General features: G+C 34.4%; 1 protein-coding gene across 1 annotated transcript; it reads left to right on the top strand.

Moving 5' to 3' along the window:
* Positions 1 to 11469: 11469 nt before the first annotated feature.
* On the top strand, positions 11470 to 12717 carry LOC144447748 (beta-1,3-galactosyltransferase 1-like). Its single transcript, XM_078137830.1, has one exon. It carries the CDS (start codon positions 11470 to 11472, stop codon positions 12715 to 12717), a length of 1248 nt encoding a protein of 415 aa, XP_077993956.1.
* Positions 12718 to 17649: the final 4932 nt, after the last annotated feature.

Below are 17649 nucleotides of genomic sequence, written 5' to 3' on the forward strand. Positions count from 1 at the left end.
CATTTACCATTTAATATATGTGCCTAAGTGCAGAAAGTTATATCCCGGGATATATATCATAAAACGAATCTTTAGGTAAATTGACTTAAGAGGTCAAAATAAATTCATTCATGTCAACTTTACACAGATAGACATGAACATTGAACAAACAATGTGAGCATTTAATAGTTGGTACCATATCTAGATGGTTATTTTGTGAAACTGATTTCAAAAGAAAACTCCCTTACTATCTTGATACAAAATCTTAGTCTAGAACAGAATCTTAGACTAGTAGATAATATAAAGATAAATTAAGTTCGACATATAGCCCCCATTTCATTTATAGTAATAAGTACTTTTTGAAAAAAAATTATATAGTTTCGTGAGTTGCAGCCATAACTACCAATTGCTTTGGAATGAAGCAATTGCAATATTAAATTAAAACCGATGATGACTCTAGGGAATAGCTGAATCCATAAATTAGGGAAACAAATTGCATACCCTATTAAAGCTGGGTACTTAAACTCAGTTGGTGGATTACCTTTAAAAATCTAATTTAAAATTATAGGACATTATTCAGGGAACAAGACATGTAGTGCAGCTAACAAGAAATGCTACATATATACATATGTATGTATGTTCCAGAGATAGCCTAGGCGGGGAGAGAGCCCCTCAGATGACAGTTAAGCTGGGATATGTTTAGCTCAGTTGAATTTAGGGTCAGTAGTGCTGTGGGCATGATAAAGTGTCTCTTTGTATCAGGATCTCATAGACAACATTGATGCAGCGCTTTAGCTTCAGTAGTGAGGTAGGCATGGGGAAGTGCCTGTGTATAAGGCCAAAAAAAAATGTTTCTGGTCGGCGCGCATCACTTAAACACTCTCGCGTCGGTCTTGTTTGTGTTTGTCCAGCCCATGCAGTCTGCAGATCCGCAGAGAAACACACAATTAACCCTCCCTACTTCAGTGAAGAAAACTGCAGCGCAAGCAAATGAAAATAGTAAATAAAAAGAACAGTAACTGCCATAAATAGTAGAGTGAGTGACAGGTTTGTTGAGAATTTTTTTTAAAAATCCTCGTCGTCGCACCATTTTAGACAGCCTGTCCTGACCAGAACAAATCCCTTTTTTTTAGCTCAAGAGAATCCCATAGAGAACATAATACAGACACTTTTCAAGCTAATATGATACATTATGTGTATGTTTTGTTCCATACGTATTTAAAACTAGAATAGGTAATAAACGATGCATACATTTAGAATTTCAGAAAACATATGACGATGTTTTATGCATGGATAATGTGATAGTGTTATTATCTAAACATGTATGAAAGCGTTCAACTAAGGTTTATTCAGTCCAGGTTACGTACAAAGTGTTATTCGTAAAACAAGAGCAGAGTGCCATACATGTTGAAGGCATACAGGTGCAGTATATGCTTTGATACATTCTATCACTGGACCGTCTATAAATCATTCATGATGCAATATAAGATGCTGCATATATTGATTACCTGGACTTTAAAGGTAACATCAGATAACACCTGTTTTACTCATCAATCACCTTTGTAGATACACTCTCCTATCGTAAGAAAACATCGTAGTTGTTCAATAGTTGTTTAGTAACCTAACTTTGTTTGGCTTCTTTGAGACACACATAGGTTAGGGAGTGAAAACGTGGTAAGATGAATCAACCCACACAGTGGCATGTTATGTAGTGATCAGCTGCACCGAGAGGCGTCCGGTTACACCCTGACATACATACTCGGTCTGGATATTTTAAACGTGGATACTTTTCATAATTCGATATGTTGAAAATACTATAATTATCGAATTCTGATATCGTTTTTTGTTTCATTTATTATGGTGCATTAGAAAACAAGATTTTATATACACGTATGCATATATGAAAATAGATATTAAGTATATATCGGGTGAGTGTTAATTAACAGGTGTTCTTACTGTATGGGAGACAGACTTTCGTAACAGTTAATGAGATGTAAAAGAAGACAATTATGTGATTCGGTAAACAAGTAAACAAATACAATATTCCGACTCTTCTGTTATAGGCTGAACTGACATCGTTTCTCTCTGGGAATGTAATTTCAAAATGTAACCGAAGATACTGTGGAAAGAAAATCTACAGAGAAATACAAGTAAATTGTCACAATTTTAATGTTTTGCATTAAAAATGTTTATTGTCGCCGGCTTAAAGAAGGGTCGATCCGGATAGTATTTTAGCATTAGTGTTATTCCGTAATGTGTCCTTTGAACGGAATTTCACGAACGTCATTACAAATCCGTTGTCAATATCAGTTCAATAAATTAATTAGTTAAAGATTAACAAGAGAGTTAGAATTCAGAGAATATGACCCACTTACCAAACCAAAGAAAAACTAACGATTTAAACCGTTGATTTGGCGTGTTAATGGCCAATGTAAAGGCAGAAAATGTAGAATGATCAGAAATAAAGTGGTAATATTAGTTGTGTTGATGTCGATTACTGATTCGTACAGTTAAGACACATTTCAGACATTTACACAATGATTATATAACACATTAGAAGATTGACAAAAACGTGTTTGATATATATTTACATGTTGCTTTAATGTGGATTATTCTGGAGATTTCCTATGTTATAGACCTTTATAGTAAAATTCTTGGGGCGTATACATTTAAAATGATACCTTATTTCAGCATCGGTGACGATAATTTTGGCCTGAAACTTGACATACTTTCAGCTTTTTCTGACTTTCACTGACATACTTTACCTAAAAACACAGCAGATCGAATGTGGGTGGGTTTGATTAATCAAATTATATCTGGTAACTAGATGGATTGAAAGTGAATACTGCATATAATGTTGTTAGAAACAAAATTCTACAATTATCCGTACACACAGTAAACATTACAGGGTGTATCTGAGATAATGGTAAACTGGAACACAGTGTTTGAAACCGTGTCTGACTGATAGGAATTTAGAATGATAGAAAGCAAGTCTGTATCTAAAAGCCAAGTATGATCTGAGACTGGGCTACACAATACGAGAATACCCCTTTTGACAAATGTGAAAACTAACGTGTATATTAGAATGCTAATGGATTTTATTTATAGTTCGATCATGTGGCCCTATCAATATCACCAGAGACATCATGCTCGGCAAATACCTCTGGGCACTACCTTTTATCTTAACAAATGATAGCCGCTTACATAATTATAGCAGCATGGCCGTCGTTTTGCATAGTTTGAAACAAACAAACACAAAATAATGCACAAGGGTATTTTTTAGCAGTGACGTTGCAAAGCATCTTGTCAGCGTAATGTAAAATGTCATTTACAAAGTAAATCCTGCCATTCAACAAATGTCAGTCCGCAAAACGTTTATTATATAAAACTACTATTCTCCTTCCCTAATTAGGCTCAATATACGACTTAAATTTAAGAATTCATTTCTGGTTTTAGCTTATGCTTAAAGGTTTCTCTGAATGTACATTCAATGTCTTATAGAATGCTATGTCATTCACCATTTTGACAAGCAGACTCCTAGTAGCATATAGCTTTGAAACTATCAATATGCCGATTTTAATGCGCAAAAACCACATTGATTGCCCAGCTATATATGATAAATTAGAAGTATTAATACAACCATTCGTGTGGATTATTTCAAAGGACTAGTACTATTTTGTCGTTGTCAATAGACCCAGATGTGACTCTCCTCGACTTAATCGAAAATTGTCTGGTTACCATGTCTACCAAAATGTGGGATGAAGTGCTTTTGTGTTTATGTCAAAAACTGTGCATGGGTATCTTGATTACTATCATGTTACTGTGATCTATCTCACGTTCCGACAACGTTCAATTTAGCTGATTTGCACGCAGCCATAGTTGACTTCGGAAAAGGTCTTTCGTAAATTCATACAAATGTGCATGAAATTAAAAAAAATGTGTGGTTCCGATAACGCTCATTTAAAAAGGGTGGGTAGGATTTTTATTTTACTTTATTTTTTTTATAAGTCTTCATTTTTTCTGGTTCAGGTTATGAATTCCGTCGATTATCTAGATCCCTTCCATATGATCTTTACCTTATGAGTCACATGAGGTGATGACGTCTTCAAATCTCACTATTTCTCGCGTTATTGTGCCAATTTTTTTCCGATCTTTCGATAATTCCTTTCGAAAATTGTGTTCGAATTACCTAAAAACTGGTTTAGGGTGGGAAGTAAAAACAACTAGTTTGGGTCGGGATAACAGAACCAATTTTGTTTTTGTCCTAACAGAAAGTGGTTTTAACGTACCTAGCCACTAGTACTTTTCATAGTATGAGACTCCAGGTTGTGATTCGGAGAACTAGCGCTCCCTAACTTTGTTGTTAACGGTTAAATGATAATTAAATCGCAGGCGAACCAGAATATCAATAATGTTATCATATATTACGAACACGTTTTCTATCGTTATAATGAACGATTACAAGCAATAGGCAATGGTCGGGACTGGAGATGCAGCCGCTCTACAGACTCTTGCATAGCGCCTGCGGACTTCTTTGATAACAGCGAATGTGACACTGTGTACATGAATAATCAACGATGAGACTTGCGGAAGCACAGCAACTAAGCCGAGAATAGGTTAGATCAAGAGATGTTGCCATGAATTAAGAATGACATTCGATTGCGCGAGTATGGATTCAGGGAATTTGCAAACCCGCCATGTTGAATGTTGCATCATGGGAAATTTTATAATAAATACTAATCAAATAGTATTGTAAACAATAATGTTACATTGTTTGTAACCACAAATAATAAATTCATAGTCACCCTGACCACTGTGTGATGTTTATTTTATCGGTAGCTCCAGATTAGGTATTACAATAACCACAAAAAATTCCATAGTCCATTGCGTCTGAGCATGCTTAGTTTGGATTGCAAGTTTCCTATTATTATAGCTGCTACACGCTATCCATCCAAAAGCTTCACAAGAAAGAAAAACAGTATGTTATTTCTTCATGAGACTTATGTCAGCACTGAAGGTATTCAACAGTTATCCATATATAGCGAATATCATCGTTCATTTGCATCATTTTAAATAGTCTTTATAAAACCCTAGATAGTTTCAAGCAAATGACCTAAATCTGTTTACCTAGGCTTTGGACAGTGTTTTAAAAACAAAACTAATGTTTGATCCACACCATCATACGTAATTTGATAATGTCAGATTCAGGTATAAATAGTTATGCCGGATCACTTTTTTATCGATTTAGTGTTATTGCTACCTTTTCAATTCAAATTCAGATATTCCGAATCTTTCTGTCTACGTGATCTGATTTATACATACATGATAAAATATAACGCATGCTTAAAACCCCTCCTCCTGCCAAAAACGAAATGATATCATCATAATAGGAAGCACGATTCATAATGTTAATATAAACATTGTTTACTTAAAATATATTTGTTTATTCTAGTCATATCATTCTGCCACAGCTTTTTTACAGTAGTGATAACGATTTTAGATTTGAGCGAATGCAGATGTTATGGGATGAAATCGAATGTTTTTGCAATTTGTATTTCTGGTTAGCGACATGATTTCTAGTTGTTTATCTAAAATGGCATATTGTACAATATTGTACAAAATGCAATATTGTATAATTGTTACATATAAAAACAAGAAGTTTAGAAGAATTTTTTGGTAACATGTGTTCCCTAAATGGTGCATATGCGGCATTAATATGTCCCATTGAATAATGGGTATTTCTTTGCAGCCAAAGCCATTGTAAGCATTTATTTATGATAAATCACAAACGTGCATATCATATATTTTCTGTACACACACACACACACACACACACACACACACACACACACACACACACACACACACACACATATATGTATATATATATGTATATATATATATATATATATATATATATATATATATATATATATATATATATATATATATATATATATATATATATATATATATATATATATATATATATATATAGTTACACCCAATCTGTGAAATTGCCCAATTCATGATATGTGCATGTAACTTTGCCCAGTTCATGAAATAGTCATCCTTATGCACATGAAAGTATAGATAATGATCTAAAAGGAGCGAAATTAAATTTTAGGGGAAGAGTTTTGAACTGAGGTGTTGATTATCGAACTCTATTAAAAACAGAAGCTACACTGAATTATTATAAAATATGAATTGGGAAGTAATGAGTTTGTAAATACATGATAATAAAGTTGTTTGATTCTTATTCTTTTGTGTGTGTGTCTTATAAAAGATACTCATTTCATGTACTGGGCATATCTTACCATACCCACTTCATAACCTGGGCAACACGATTGACTATTTCATGAACTGGGCAAAGTTACATACCCAAAATGCAGTGTTAGTAGAAGAGCATTATAGACTTAACCCAAAGAATTAGGAGGTCATAAGTCGTAACTCGCTTTTAGGTGATCGTCAGACGACTGGTTCAGCTTTTCAAACTTTGTTTGGGCATTTAATATCTGGGTTATATCTCCATATGTGATACTAGTATACCGGTACCACGAAATGACACGCATTCAATCTTATAATAGTATGTGAATGAAACATAGTCTGTGAGTTATGCATAGACACGTTCTAACATTCAAACACTTTTTGATTTGGATGTTACCTTTCATTAGCTGCATGTGTCAGAGATAATATCTGCCAGTTGAATTACACAAGGACAGTGAAGGCACGTACACAATTGAAAGGAAGGACACGTCATCGCACCATACCATATTGCGTTATCCATTTGAATGACAAAAGGTGTAATAGGACAATCATTAGAGTGACCAAATGCAGACTATACTAGTCATTGCGGATAGACAGATAGACAGATACATACATACATACATACATACATACATACATACATACATACATACATACATACACACACACACACACACATACATACATACATACATACATACATACATACATACATACATACATACATACATACATGTACATACATACATACGTACGTACGTACGTACGTACGTACATACATACACAGACAGACACACACACATACATACGCACGCACGCACGCACACACACACACACACACATACATACATACATACATACATACATACATACATACAAAAAAACATACATACATACATACATACATACATACATACATACATACATACATACATACATATATACATACATACAAACAAACATACAAACAAACATACAAATAAACCGACGCGTGCAGACATGTTCATTTTCTTGATATGAGAGTAAAGACATATCACGGATTTTGAAGGAGAATTAGAATACATTTATTATTTTCTGACTAGGTTCTAAGATTAAATATTATGTCGTCTAAGACTTGCTGTAACGCCTTCGAAAATGTCAATATTAATGATTAAAGAGCAATAACGAGGATTACATATATAGAAATAAATACAAAACGAAGGGGAAGTGAACTTATGCATTTCATCTTACACTTTGAAGACGATTAAATAAATAAATTGGAATAGGATGACCGCAAAGAGGAATATAAGGGAATACTTAAATGTATTATATTATTTGGTACTCCTTTATATTAGGCGAAAAAAATAATCATGTGTTTCCGACAACATGGCTTCAGAAAATAGGTAGATCGGGATTAGATTTGATTTGATTTGATTTTAGACTTACCTTAATTGTTTTCATTTCTGAAAACATTGCTTCTACCCAAAAACAACAAGAGTAAACGATATGTTGGTCAGAATACCCCTTCTGTTATAGTTTGATGAAATATGTACTGGGATCATAGGGGAAAGAAAACAGTGTACACATGAAGAAAATGTCGGGAACAAAGCCCCGCCCTCGGCTACATGTTAAATGTCATCACAGACTTGTATATATTATTACACCTTATAAGATCAGCCTTGTCTGCAAAAGTTATGTAAGGACAAAATTATGTAAGGGCAAAAGACCGAGATCTGAATTCAAAATTCAAGGTAAATGTACAAGGTTCGTTGTAAGCAGCTGTATTCCAACCTTACATGAAATAAAAAGAATCGTGTCCTTCTGATCATTAAGGTCGTGTAGAAAATCTTACGAAAAACTCCTGTAAGATGTACGGCAAATTTTTTAAGATAAAATGTGTTCTCTATAATTCCTAAACGTCGACTGGTTTATGAAATGCCATCAAGAATGTGTTGCAGACTATGTCCGACAGCTGTACAACATTATTCATATTAATTACAGTGTGTTGGGTAAAAGAGGGCGCGTTTTTTTTTTATAGAATGCTGATTTTGTATACTCTTGAAGTATTCGACCAAACGATATACCATTTACGACATTGTTGTAGCCTTCCGCAAAAAAAAAACCCTCAATAATGTTTAAACAATTTTTAAAATAAGATAAAAGAATGTAAATTTGTAAAAGAGGCGAGAATTGTTTAAGGGTTTTGGATTGGTTGACATATGTAAAGATAGGACACAGTGAAATGGTATAAGTACATAAGTACGTGTAACACATTATTTAGCGTAATATTTGTCCTATACGAGGAAAAAACCACAAAACTTGATACACCACTCGTAGATATTGTGCACTCTTCTCATTTCAAAAGTGGTTATATATATATATATATATATATATATATATATATATATATATATATATATAAGTCGGTGAGTATAAATCTGCTAAGACAGTGCTCTATACCGCAGTGGCAGAGCGCAATAGTTTGTTTGTTGCCAACACATTGTCAAAACTATATATATATATATATATATATATATATATATATATATATATATATATATATATATATATATATATATATATATATATATATATATATATACACACACACACACACACACACATATATATATATATATATATATATATATATATATATATATATATATATATATATATATAGTTTAATTATGTTCATGGGGTTTTCTCAACACACATAGATTATCCATTGAATAGGTGTGATTGTTCCGTAATAAACTAACTATTTCTTTCCCAGCATGCCACCATACTCTCATGCACGTGTTGTGACTACCTATTCACATTCAGGGCCGTCGAATGTCAACTGATTGTACACGACCTATGACGATTTTTTGTTAGGATAATTTTGCATGGGGTTCCTACAAATACTAATTAATTACACTGAAATGTTTCAGGGGGAGGACACAACCATTATTTCAAACTTAACATGGAATGAAAACGTTGACACATCTCTCTTTACAGAGTAAGTTAGCATGGAATGGTGTAGATCTTAGCACATTAACCAACACTACAGAGCTAGCATGAGGAAGTATGTTACAACAATATCTATAGCTTGTTGACCAATCAAATGCGTGTATCATGCTAAGCATATTATAATATGCATTTCCTTAGGTTTTGAATCAGAACTAAAGCATATTTACATTCAAAGCACCATCGGAAGGGGAGTGTCGTTATAAGTATGGGGAATAAAGATGAATAAGATATCACAGATATAAGGCTTTTATCAAATGAATCATTAATTTTGCATCAGATTACTGAATATAGTATGTGATTGTAGAATGTAACTACACTTGTAACATAAGAAAACTTTCCACACCATTAATTTTCTTAATAGCGCAATGATGAGAGACTGGCTCTAAATCATCGCTATCCTTGTCCATGTATAAAGAACACTTTGAGCCACTTCACTGTGAAAGTCGTGAGTTGCAATCTGTTGAGCATGAAATATAATAGGGAGTTCTATTGTCTGAAAATGTCCAAGCCAACACATTGTCTAAAGACCAACTTAACATCTCTAGTATTTGTATTTTAAATGCAATTATACCATGCACAAGCCAAGTTGAACAAAAAATATGGAATATACACTCTAGTCGTTATATGTCACGTCAGCGCGCGTCTGTGTTACGACAACGCATGGCTTTGTCACTGGTTCTGCTGTGTGTGAATTATTGGCAAAACGTTCAAAATCGCCATTACTTTCCCCGATCTTTCTTTGATATTACTGGCGTTGGTATAATAAACGTTATTCTCCAATATTTTTCATCATTCAACCAGAAAGTACTCGTCTAGCGACTCGTAGTGACAAAGCCACTTTAGGTCACTCGTATTTGCCGTGGCTGAACGAAGAAAAATACTGTGAAATAACATCTATATTGTACCTACAGCAGAACTAATATGAAAGCAAAGAGTAATGTGTCTACAAAAGTTACCTTAGAACTTAGCAAATGTGATGACAATTTACATAAATCAATTTGAATTACATGATATTTATTTCTATTTACAATGTAGCTATTCATGCAAGTTAAATCTCATGTAATAATAGCTCTTCTAATTCCGATAATATGTCTGTATATTAATAATTACGTTTGAGCTAATTTTAGTAAGGTTTTAAATCTATGTTACCTGTATAAGACGATTTGCATATCCACTGATTTACTACTTTGTATAAATAATTTATGCAGGTGATACTGTATTGTAATTGAAAGGGCTTCATTGCCAGACAGCTGTTTATTTATGCCACTCCAGGATTCCTAGAGTATTTCCCTTAGCTTAGTATGTGCAATGAAATTATGAGACAAAACCACCAAATTGAAGCAAAGTATATTTAAAGAAGAATATATCGATTTCTTTTGTCAACATAGTCAAATCAATCTAGAATATTTAAGTGGGCTGTGCCCCAATCGTTAATTGGGTAGTTTCCATCACATCGCAACCACATTCAAAATTACATTTTTCAATTGACTTTCTAGGGTAGACTAAGCTTAGAAATCAATGGAGACCTCCTAATACGCCGAACTCCTGGTTTGGTGAACTGTTTCCATTGCAAGTACTAACATGATTTAGTAAGAAGATTTATTGAATTACTTGTTATAAGCAAATTAGAATAGGAATAATCAATCACTTGCATATACGGACTTCATTTCTACAACGTCACTGAATATTTAAAGACAGCTAGGATTGGATGATTGAGTGTAGGATATTTTTTCTTCGACACACAGTCAGATGTTATTCTCAAGTGTAAAGTAAGGATAGCAGTGCAACATCAGTCACCGAACGGTCTAATTAGGTATATGGATCTGAGCGATGGGAACTGTCAACGACCTACGACTACTGCAGATGAGATCATCTGAATATGCCTGATCAGGTCGTCAGGGTATATATATTGAGTCGGTTTGATGATCAGAGTGAGTTTATTTGTCGCTGTTGTTTAATCTAGAAAGCGAATTCTCATCACTTGATTGGTTCACACCTAAGGACTCTCATGTTACATCAGTGTATAATGTACGTATCTTTTTTCTTTTTCTTTTTTTAAATTTTAGGATGTCAGTTCACGGAATATGATTCTACAAGTTAGAGAAATTGTGAAGCAAAGCTGAACAACGGACAGTAACATAGGTGAAGCAGGTGAACAGAAGCTATGGTTTACGTGAATATAGCACTATTTCTTGTGTGATGGCGATAGTTCGGCTTTTATGAAAATCATTCATGAGCCTTCGCAATTTTGAAGAGGAAACACAAAAAGTTATACACATACTACAAGGGAAGATGCCTCATATAGGGAGAAAGTATCGGTACACGAAAATCATTTTCGTGCAGAACAAAAAGAAAATGGTTTTTGGAACCATAGCTAAGTACAGCCTTGCTTTGGTACTTATTTGCATATTCTGTGTCATGAACACCCTGGTGGTGCTGCTGTACCAAGCCGGTGCTGGCGCTTTCGATGGAGGAAGACCACGTGGGTCTCATATCGCAGGGTTTCGATTTGCGGATCCATTTGGAATGCATCTAATTAATATAGGACAGTATGGTATTGCTAGTGTAATATCTCCCGATGAACTTGATGGCGATAGCCCTCATGAATATCCAGTACTTTTAAACCACCCAGATAGATGCCAAATGGTCGTCAACAAAACTAGATCTGCCAACATTTTCCTTCTCATCTTGGTTACATCAGCCCCGAGACATTATACAAGGAGAATGGCCATTCGGAAGACATGGGGTAGACATCAAAGACTTGGAAAGTTTAGTGACAAAAACGTGATAACATTATTTCTACTGGGAAAACCGAAAAATACCAGCATACAAATGGCCCTCCACCAGGAGGATCGCTTATACCATGATATAATTCAAGAAGATTTTATTGATAGCTACAAAAATCTGACAATAAAAACTATTATGGGTTTAAAGTGGGCATACTATTACTGCCAAGAAGCAAAGTACGTCATGAAAACAGATGATGACATGCTAGTTAACACCAGGACGATGGTTACCTATCTGGAAACAGCTGATACAACAGAATTCATGGTAGGGTGGATGTTTAAAAATCCTAAAGTAGTTAGGGACCCTAATAGTAAATGGTTTGTACCACTTGAACAGTATCCCTATGCGTTGTATCCACCGTATTGTGTGGGAACAGGGTATGTGATGTCAGCAGATGTTGCTTTTAACGTGTACATGACGTCACTGAAAACGAGTTTCTTCTGGTTAGAAGATGTCTACTTTGGGATGTGTCTGTTGAAGCTTGGTATCAAACCCAGGATGAACGAGTTGTTTGACATGCGCAATGTACCCTATGACCTTTGCACTTACCGGAAGTTTCTAACCGTCCACGAAGTTAGCATACAGAATTTGTATAAGATGTGGGAGGACATGTCTGCTCGCCAAAATGAAACATGCCCAGCCAATGCAAACAATACAAAGACGACAGTTAGTAGTAGTAGCACTTCCCATTGATCTACAAGCCAAATACTATTGAACTAGGATTTTTCATAGCCCCCTGTACCTGAGTAGTATGTACGGTGCTTTCAGGTCGATATTGATCTGTATTCCAATTAAGAGGTACGATATCCTGGAGTTGATACAAGTGTAATCGCACTTCTATCATTGTACAAAATCTAACATGTAACTTGCAATGGTCCTAAATGTGAATCAACATCGTAACACAGGGTATTATTTCATCAAATTCAGCCATCTTGTATCATTATGAACACTATATATATATTGAATGTATTTCTCCTTCTGTTTATGCTTTCCTATAAACAATCAATTTGTTACATTTCTTCTTTGATAGTATATATCCATGCAATAGCTCCCCAGACATAGTCGTTATCAGTACCTTCCTTCAGGGCAGTTCAGCGCACCGCTTTCTATCACATGTATGGGCACATTTAATATAATAGCCAAAGGGTTTATTCCTTTCCAAGTGATTTCTCTGTCATACGATAACAAATGTATTGGCTATCGGAATAGTCAGTTTAATTGAATATGATGGGGCAACTACCCGTTTCACGTAAAATCGTTAGCTAGCAGACTTTTATTTGTTCAGATATCCAAGGGATGTTGTCCAGATTAATAGTCTCTTTTTTCTACTAGGTATTATTCTACGTACGAAAAATGGCGGCTATACATCAGAATGTACATATAATACTATACTATGTTTGATTCTTGGGCTGACATTCATCCTCATGAATGATCTAAAAATATTCTCTCAGCCCCATCCCCACCCTCCCAGTAGAAGAAACTGCCCATGCGTATTAATGAATATGACCGAACTCAGCATACTAAACAAAGCAATGACCTATCGAAAAATAAACTCCGACCTAATGATACCGTCTTTCCAGACAAGATTCACGTACTTGGACATATACAGGGTAGCTCGAATGAAACCAATGAACAATAATACGTAAGAAAGGGATTGGGTATTTATTTTGAAATTTTAATTTATAAAACAATTTTATCATGACATCCTACTTGAAAAATCAATGTGAAATAATGTAGATCAAGTCCTTGTCTGTAACTCAGTACATTGCAAAAGACTGATAAATGTATACAATGATTTATTATTGTACGTACAATAACAAACATTTGACACATTGTTTACCATTTTTCAATATATTGAGTTACAAATACAGACTTGGTCAATCTTGTTTCACATTAATTTTTCAAGTAGGAAGCCATGATAAAATTGTTTTATAAAATCAAAAATAACTACCCAATCCTCGTCCATATGGCCACTTGAAAAGAAGTGCTGTCATTGTGGATCATATTTTTTCGTCCTTGATTTTCCCGTCAAAATTCGATTCATTTGATTTCTATTTATCATTTGATCAGGTGTTCGGTAAGCATTAATCGATCTTTGACTTGGAAAAGGTGTCCATTTACGATGGCCTATAGCTACTGTGAAACGCATTTGACCATAAATTGAGGCACGGTCTATTATTAATAACGGACGTTTTTTTGTTTATGTGTTTACATTATTCACCACAGAAGCGCTAATGTTACATACAATTATATCTAGCAGAATTCTCAATTGGCATTTATTCACACACTGTAATTTGGTCTCGTTTATATTGCAACAAAAATATTTGCACAATCCCTGCACGCCATGCTCCATTCGAAATCCACAATCATCATGCATCAATGACAATTTTCGTTAGAGCACCAACAAGCTGCGATTACTTGATTCGGCTAAAAAGCAAACTGGGCATCGTTATGTAAATACTTAACATGTGCTAGTGTTACCTTTAGAACATAATTCATGAAACCATGATGGTACGTACATTGCAGCTATAAATGAGAGGACAACAGAGTTGTCCAGTTGCCGCGTCGAGGCGATGATGCAGAAAAATTATAACCGTGTCTGAAGTGTCGTTAAATTTGTTCGCAATCTTTATAAGAAGCTTATATGCTGCTACTCGATAACCATGTACTTAGTTTTTTCACACCGACCATTATAAAATGGCTTCATGATTACAGATCGTGCTTCTGGAATTATGACTAGAACCAAGTGCCATATTCATAAGGCAGAAATATAAAAAAAATGTTTGTTTCCGATAACATGACTTCTATTATTTTGTTGAGAAATTGCTTCAACCCTAAGGTAACACACCCCTAACAATACTTCTGGGATAGTGTGATGAGGTGTAAAAGCTGTAAATTAAGACAGCTATATGTGAAACACACGAACGCAATATGCAGTTTGTACTGTAACAAATGTTTAGGTTGGGCGGATAATCGGAAACGCACAGGTTTTTTTTTATTTGGTCTAACGGTAAATTTTCGGTTAAGTGTATAAAAATGGCCACTCAATATTCATACAGCAGTACTGACTAAACTCCTTTAAAAAAGACATCGTCGAAAGTACTAAGTTGAATGTCACCCATAAGATAATTGCTAGAGAGATTAAATAACAGAAAATCTGACAGAACTGTTGAAGCCGACGGGCATTTCCGGGTATGTGAACTCTGAACTATGCCATTCAGATTTAGATTCACAAATATTGACAACCCTAGTTTTAAACTGAATCGCAGATTACAATTTTATGTATGGTTTGCTAGATATGAATATTTTACGAGGTAATGTACAAGGTCTCGGTAATGGCTGCCATACAGCTTGGCGATCAGCAATCACCAGTCTTTGGTGACCTGTGGGCTTTAAATTGCATGTAGATGACGTTGGAAACTGAACGATTCAAAATGTGCTTTCCAACCATATAAATCTCATTTAATACAGGATTATTATTATTATAACTTTAGTATATTATAAATGTATTTGTATACAATATTAGTCACTTTGCAGCAATATGGAAGGAAATGTGTATAAAACTGGGATGCCTTTCCTGCACAGATTTGAGAAAGAAGAATACATTAAATGAACATCTATTTACATAACAGAATCTTTAGGATTTAGAATGATACATTTTGCTGCACACACAGAGTTGTTGACTCAGAGATAGAGTTTGTATGTTCAAGAGAAAAAGTAAGATCGAATGCTTATATAAATTTGCATTAAAAAAGCGTGTCTGGCGAATTCAGAATTTACTCAGGCGAATCTGACATGTAAATTTACATTTCGTATACTTTATACTAAGCAAGTTTATCATGGACGATTGTCAACTCGTGTAAAAAGGTACTAAGTGTCAACTAATCCAGTTAAAGGGGCACAAGCTGAGTTTACACGTGATTGGGTGTTGTTTATGCTGCATGTTTATAAGGTATTCACTGTATTGTACTTACTGGAGCACACTTAGCCACACTTTCAATTAACTTAACTCAAACCTGGTATCAAGATATAATTTATAAACGATGAGATGACGTGATTTATCATACGTATCACAAACGTTTAGGAAAGTCCCTGCTACACAACTAACTGTTTTAACAATGTCACAAGACAATTGTAATGTTATAGAAGGCATGCACCAACATTAGAAGCATTTTGAAATAGTTCAATAGAGATAATTATGTAAGTTATTTCAATTGAGTAAAAAAGCTTGTAAACTCAGCTTGTGCCATTTTTAAGTGGTTCTTTTAAATAAGTACGATAAAGCATACTGTGTACATAGATTCGTTCATATTATAAATATAGCTAGAATGTTAAAGGTTTGCTTTGAAAAAACATTACTAGGTGGACAAAAACATGCAGTATTAAATTTGTGCAGTTGAAATGACTTGTATGTAAATTAACTATTATGTAAATTTGACTACATTAATTGTTAAATATGAACGTAGGATTCAAAATATTTTGCTTACCTCCGTCTCAGCAAATACAGTCGCTGTTTGGTATCCTACTAACAGAGTAAATGCAACAAAAACTATATTACATTTCTATATAGATTATTCAACTCCGTTGTAAATGTCTGAATTTCACATATGTAACTACTGAACTATATTTGCCAAATTATTATAGATTTGGTTTTTGTGTGATTGGTACAAATATTTGGTATGTAATGTGACATGATCATTGTAGACGTGCCGTGCCAGTCTAGTGATGTGCGATCGTCGTCTGCTAGACATTCAGTATTAGAGATGGTAGTCCCTCAATGAGTCACCATCATATATGGTAGTCCATTAATGTGTCACCATAGATGGTAGTCCATCAATGAGTCAGCACCATAGATGGTAGTCCATCAATGAATCAGCATTATGGATGGTAGTCCATCAATGAGTCACCATAGACGGTTGTCCATCAATGAGTCACCATAGGTGGTTGTCCATCAATGAGTCACCATACATGGTTGTCCATCAATGAATCGCCATCATAGATGGTAGTCCATCAATTAGTCCATCAAGTTATCTAAATTAAGCAGGTGCCCTGCTAATAATTATCTGGACACTTCATATGGTAACTTCCCAATACGAGTATATCAATCATTCTCGCAAACCAGAGCTGTTGTTTTGTCCACAACACAGCGAAATAACTAATAACCTCTTGGGACGATGGCGTTTAAGAGGCTGTACCTGGTTTACGACGATGAATATCAATGTATTCGACAGTAGCTTCCAAAATATTCAATACTTTAATTACCACCCTGTCACTTTATGAATTGTAACCAGGCTATGATGTATGTCAAGCAACATATTATTCAAAACTTGTACTTTTTATCAAAGTTGAACCATTTTTTGTCAATTCTTTACTTGAAATCCAGCCTTGGCCGCTACATTTGTGGTTGTTCCCTCTTGTCACTGAACACCGAGTGTATGCCGAAAAGACTGTAAGTTCATAAAATATAGCTTTAATTATACAGTAGTATGTACTCAATCAACGAGTTTTTACATAAAACTCTTTTATTTTTATCATTCTAAGACTTGAAGTTGGAAAATACTTATTAAAAAGATACCTTTAAGATAATTGCCATTATATTTATAACTTATGTAAAATTAATATATG

Source organism: Glandiceps talaboti, chromosome 16 (genome assembly GCF_964340395.1).
Source record: "Glandiceps talaboti chromosome 16, keGlaTala1.1, whole genome shotgun sequence".
Taxonomy (NCBI): Eukaryota; Metazoa; Hemichordata; class Enteropneusta; family Spengelidae; genus Glandiceps; species Glandiceps talaboti.

Bases quoted from the DNA above. Each gene is read 5' to 3' on its own strand.
- LOC144447748 (XM_078137830.1), top strand. From the start codon at position 11,470: ATGAGCCTTCGCAATTTTGAAGAGGAAACACAAAAAGTTATACACATA.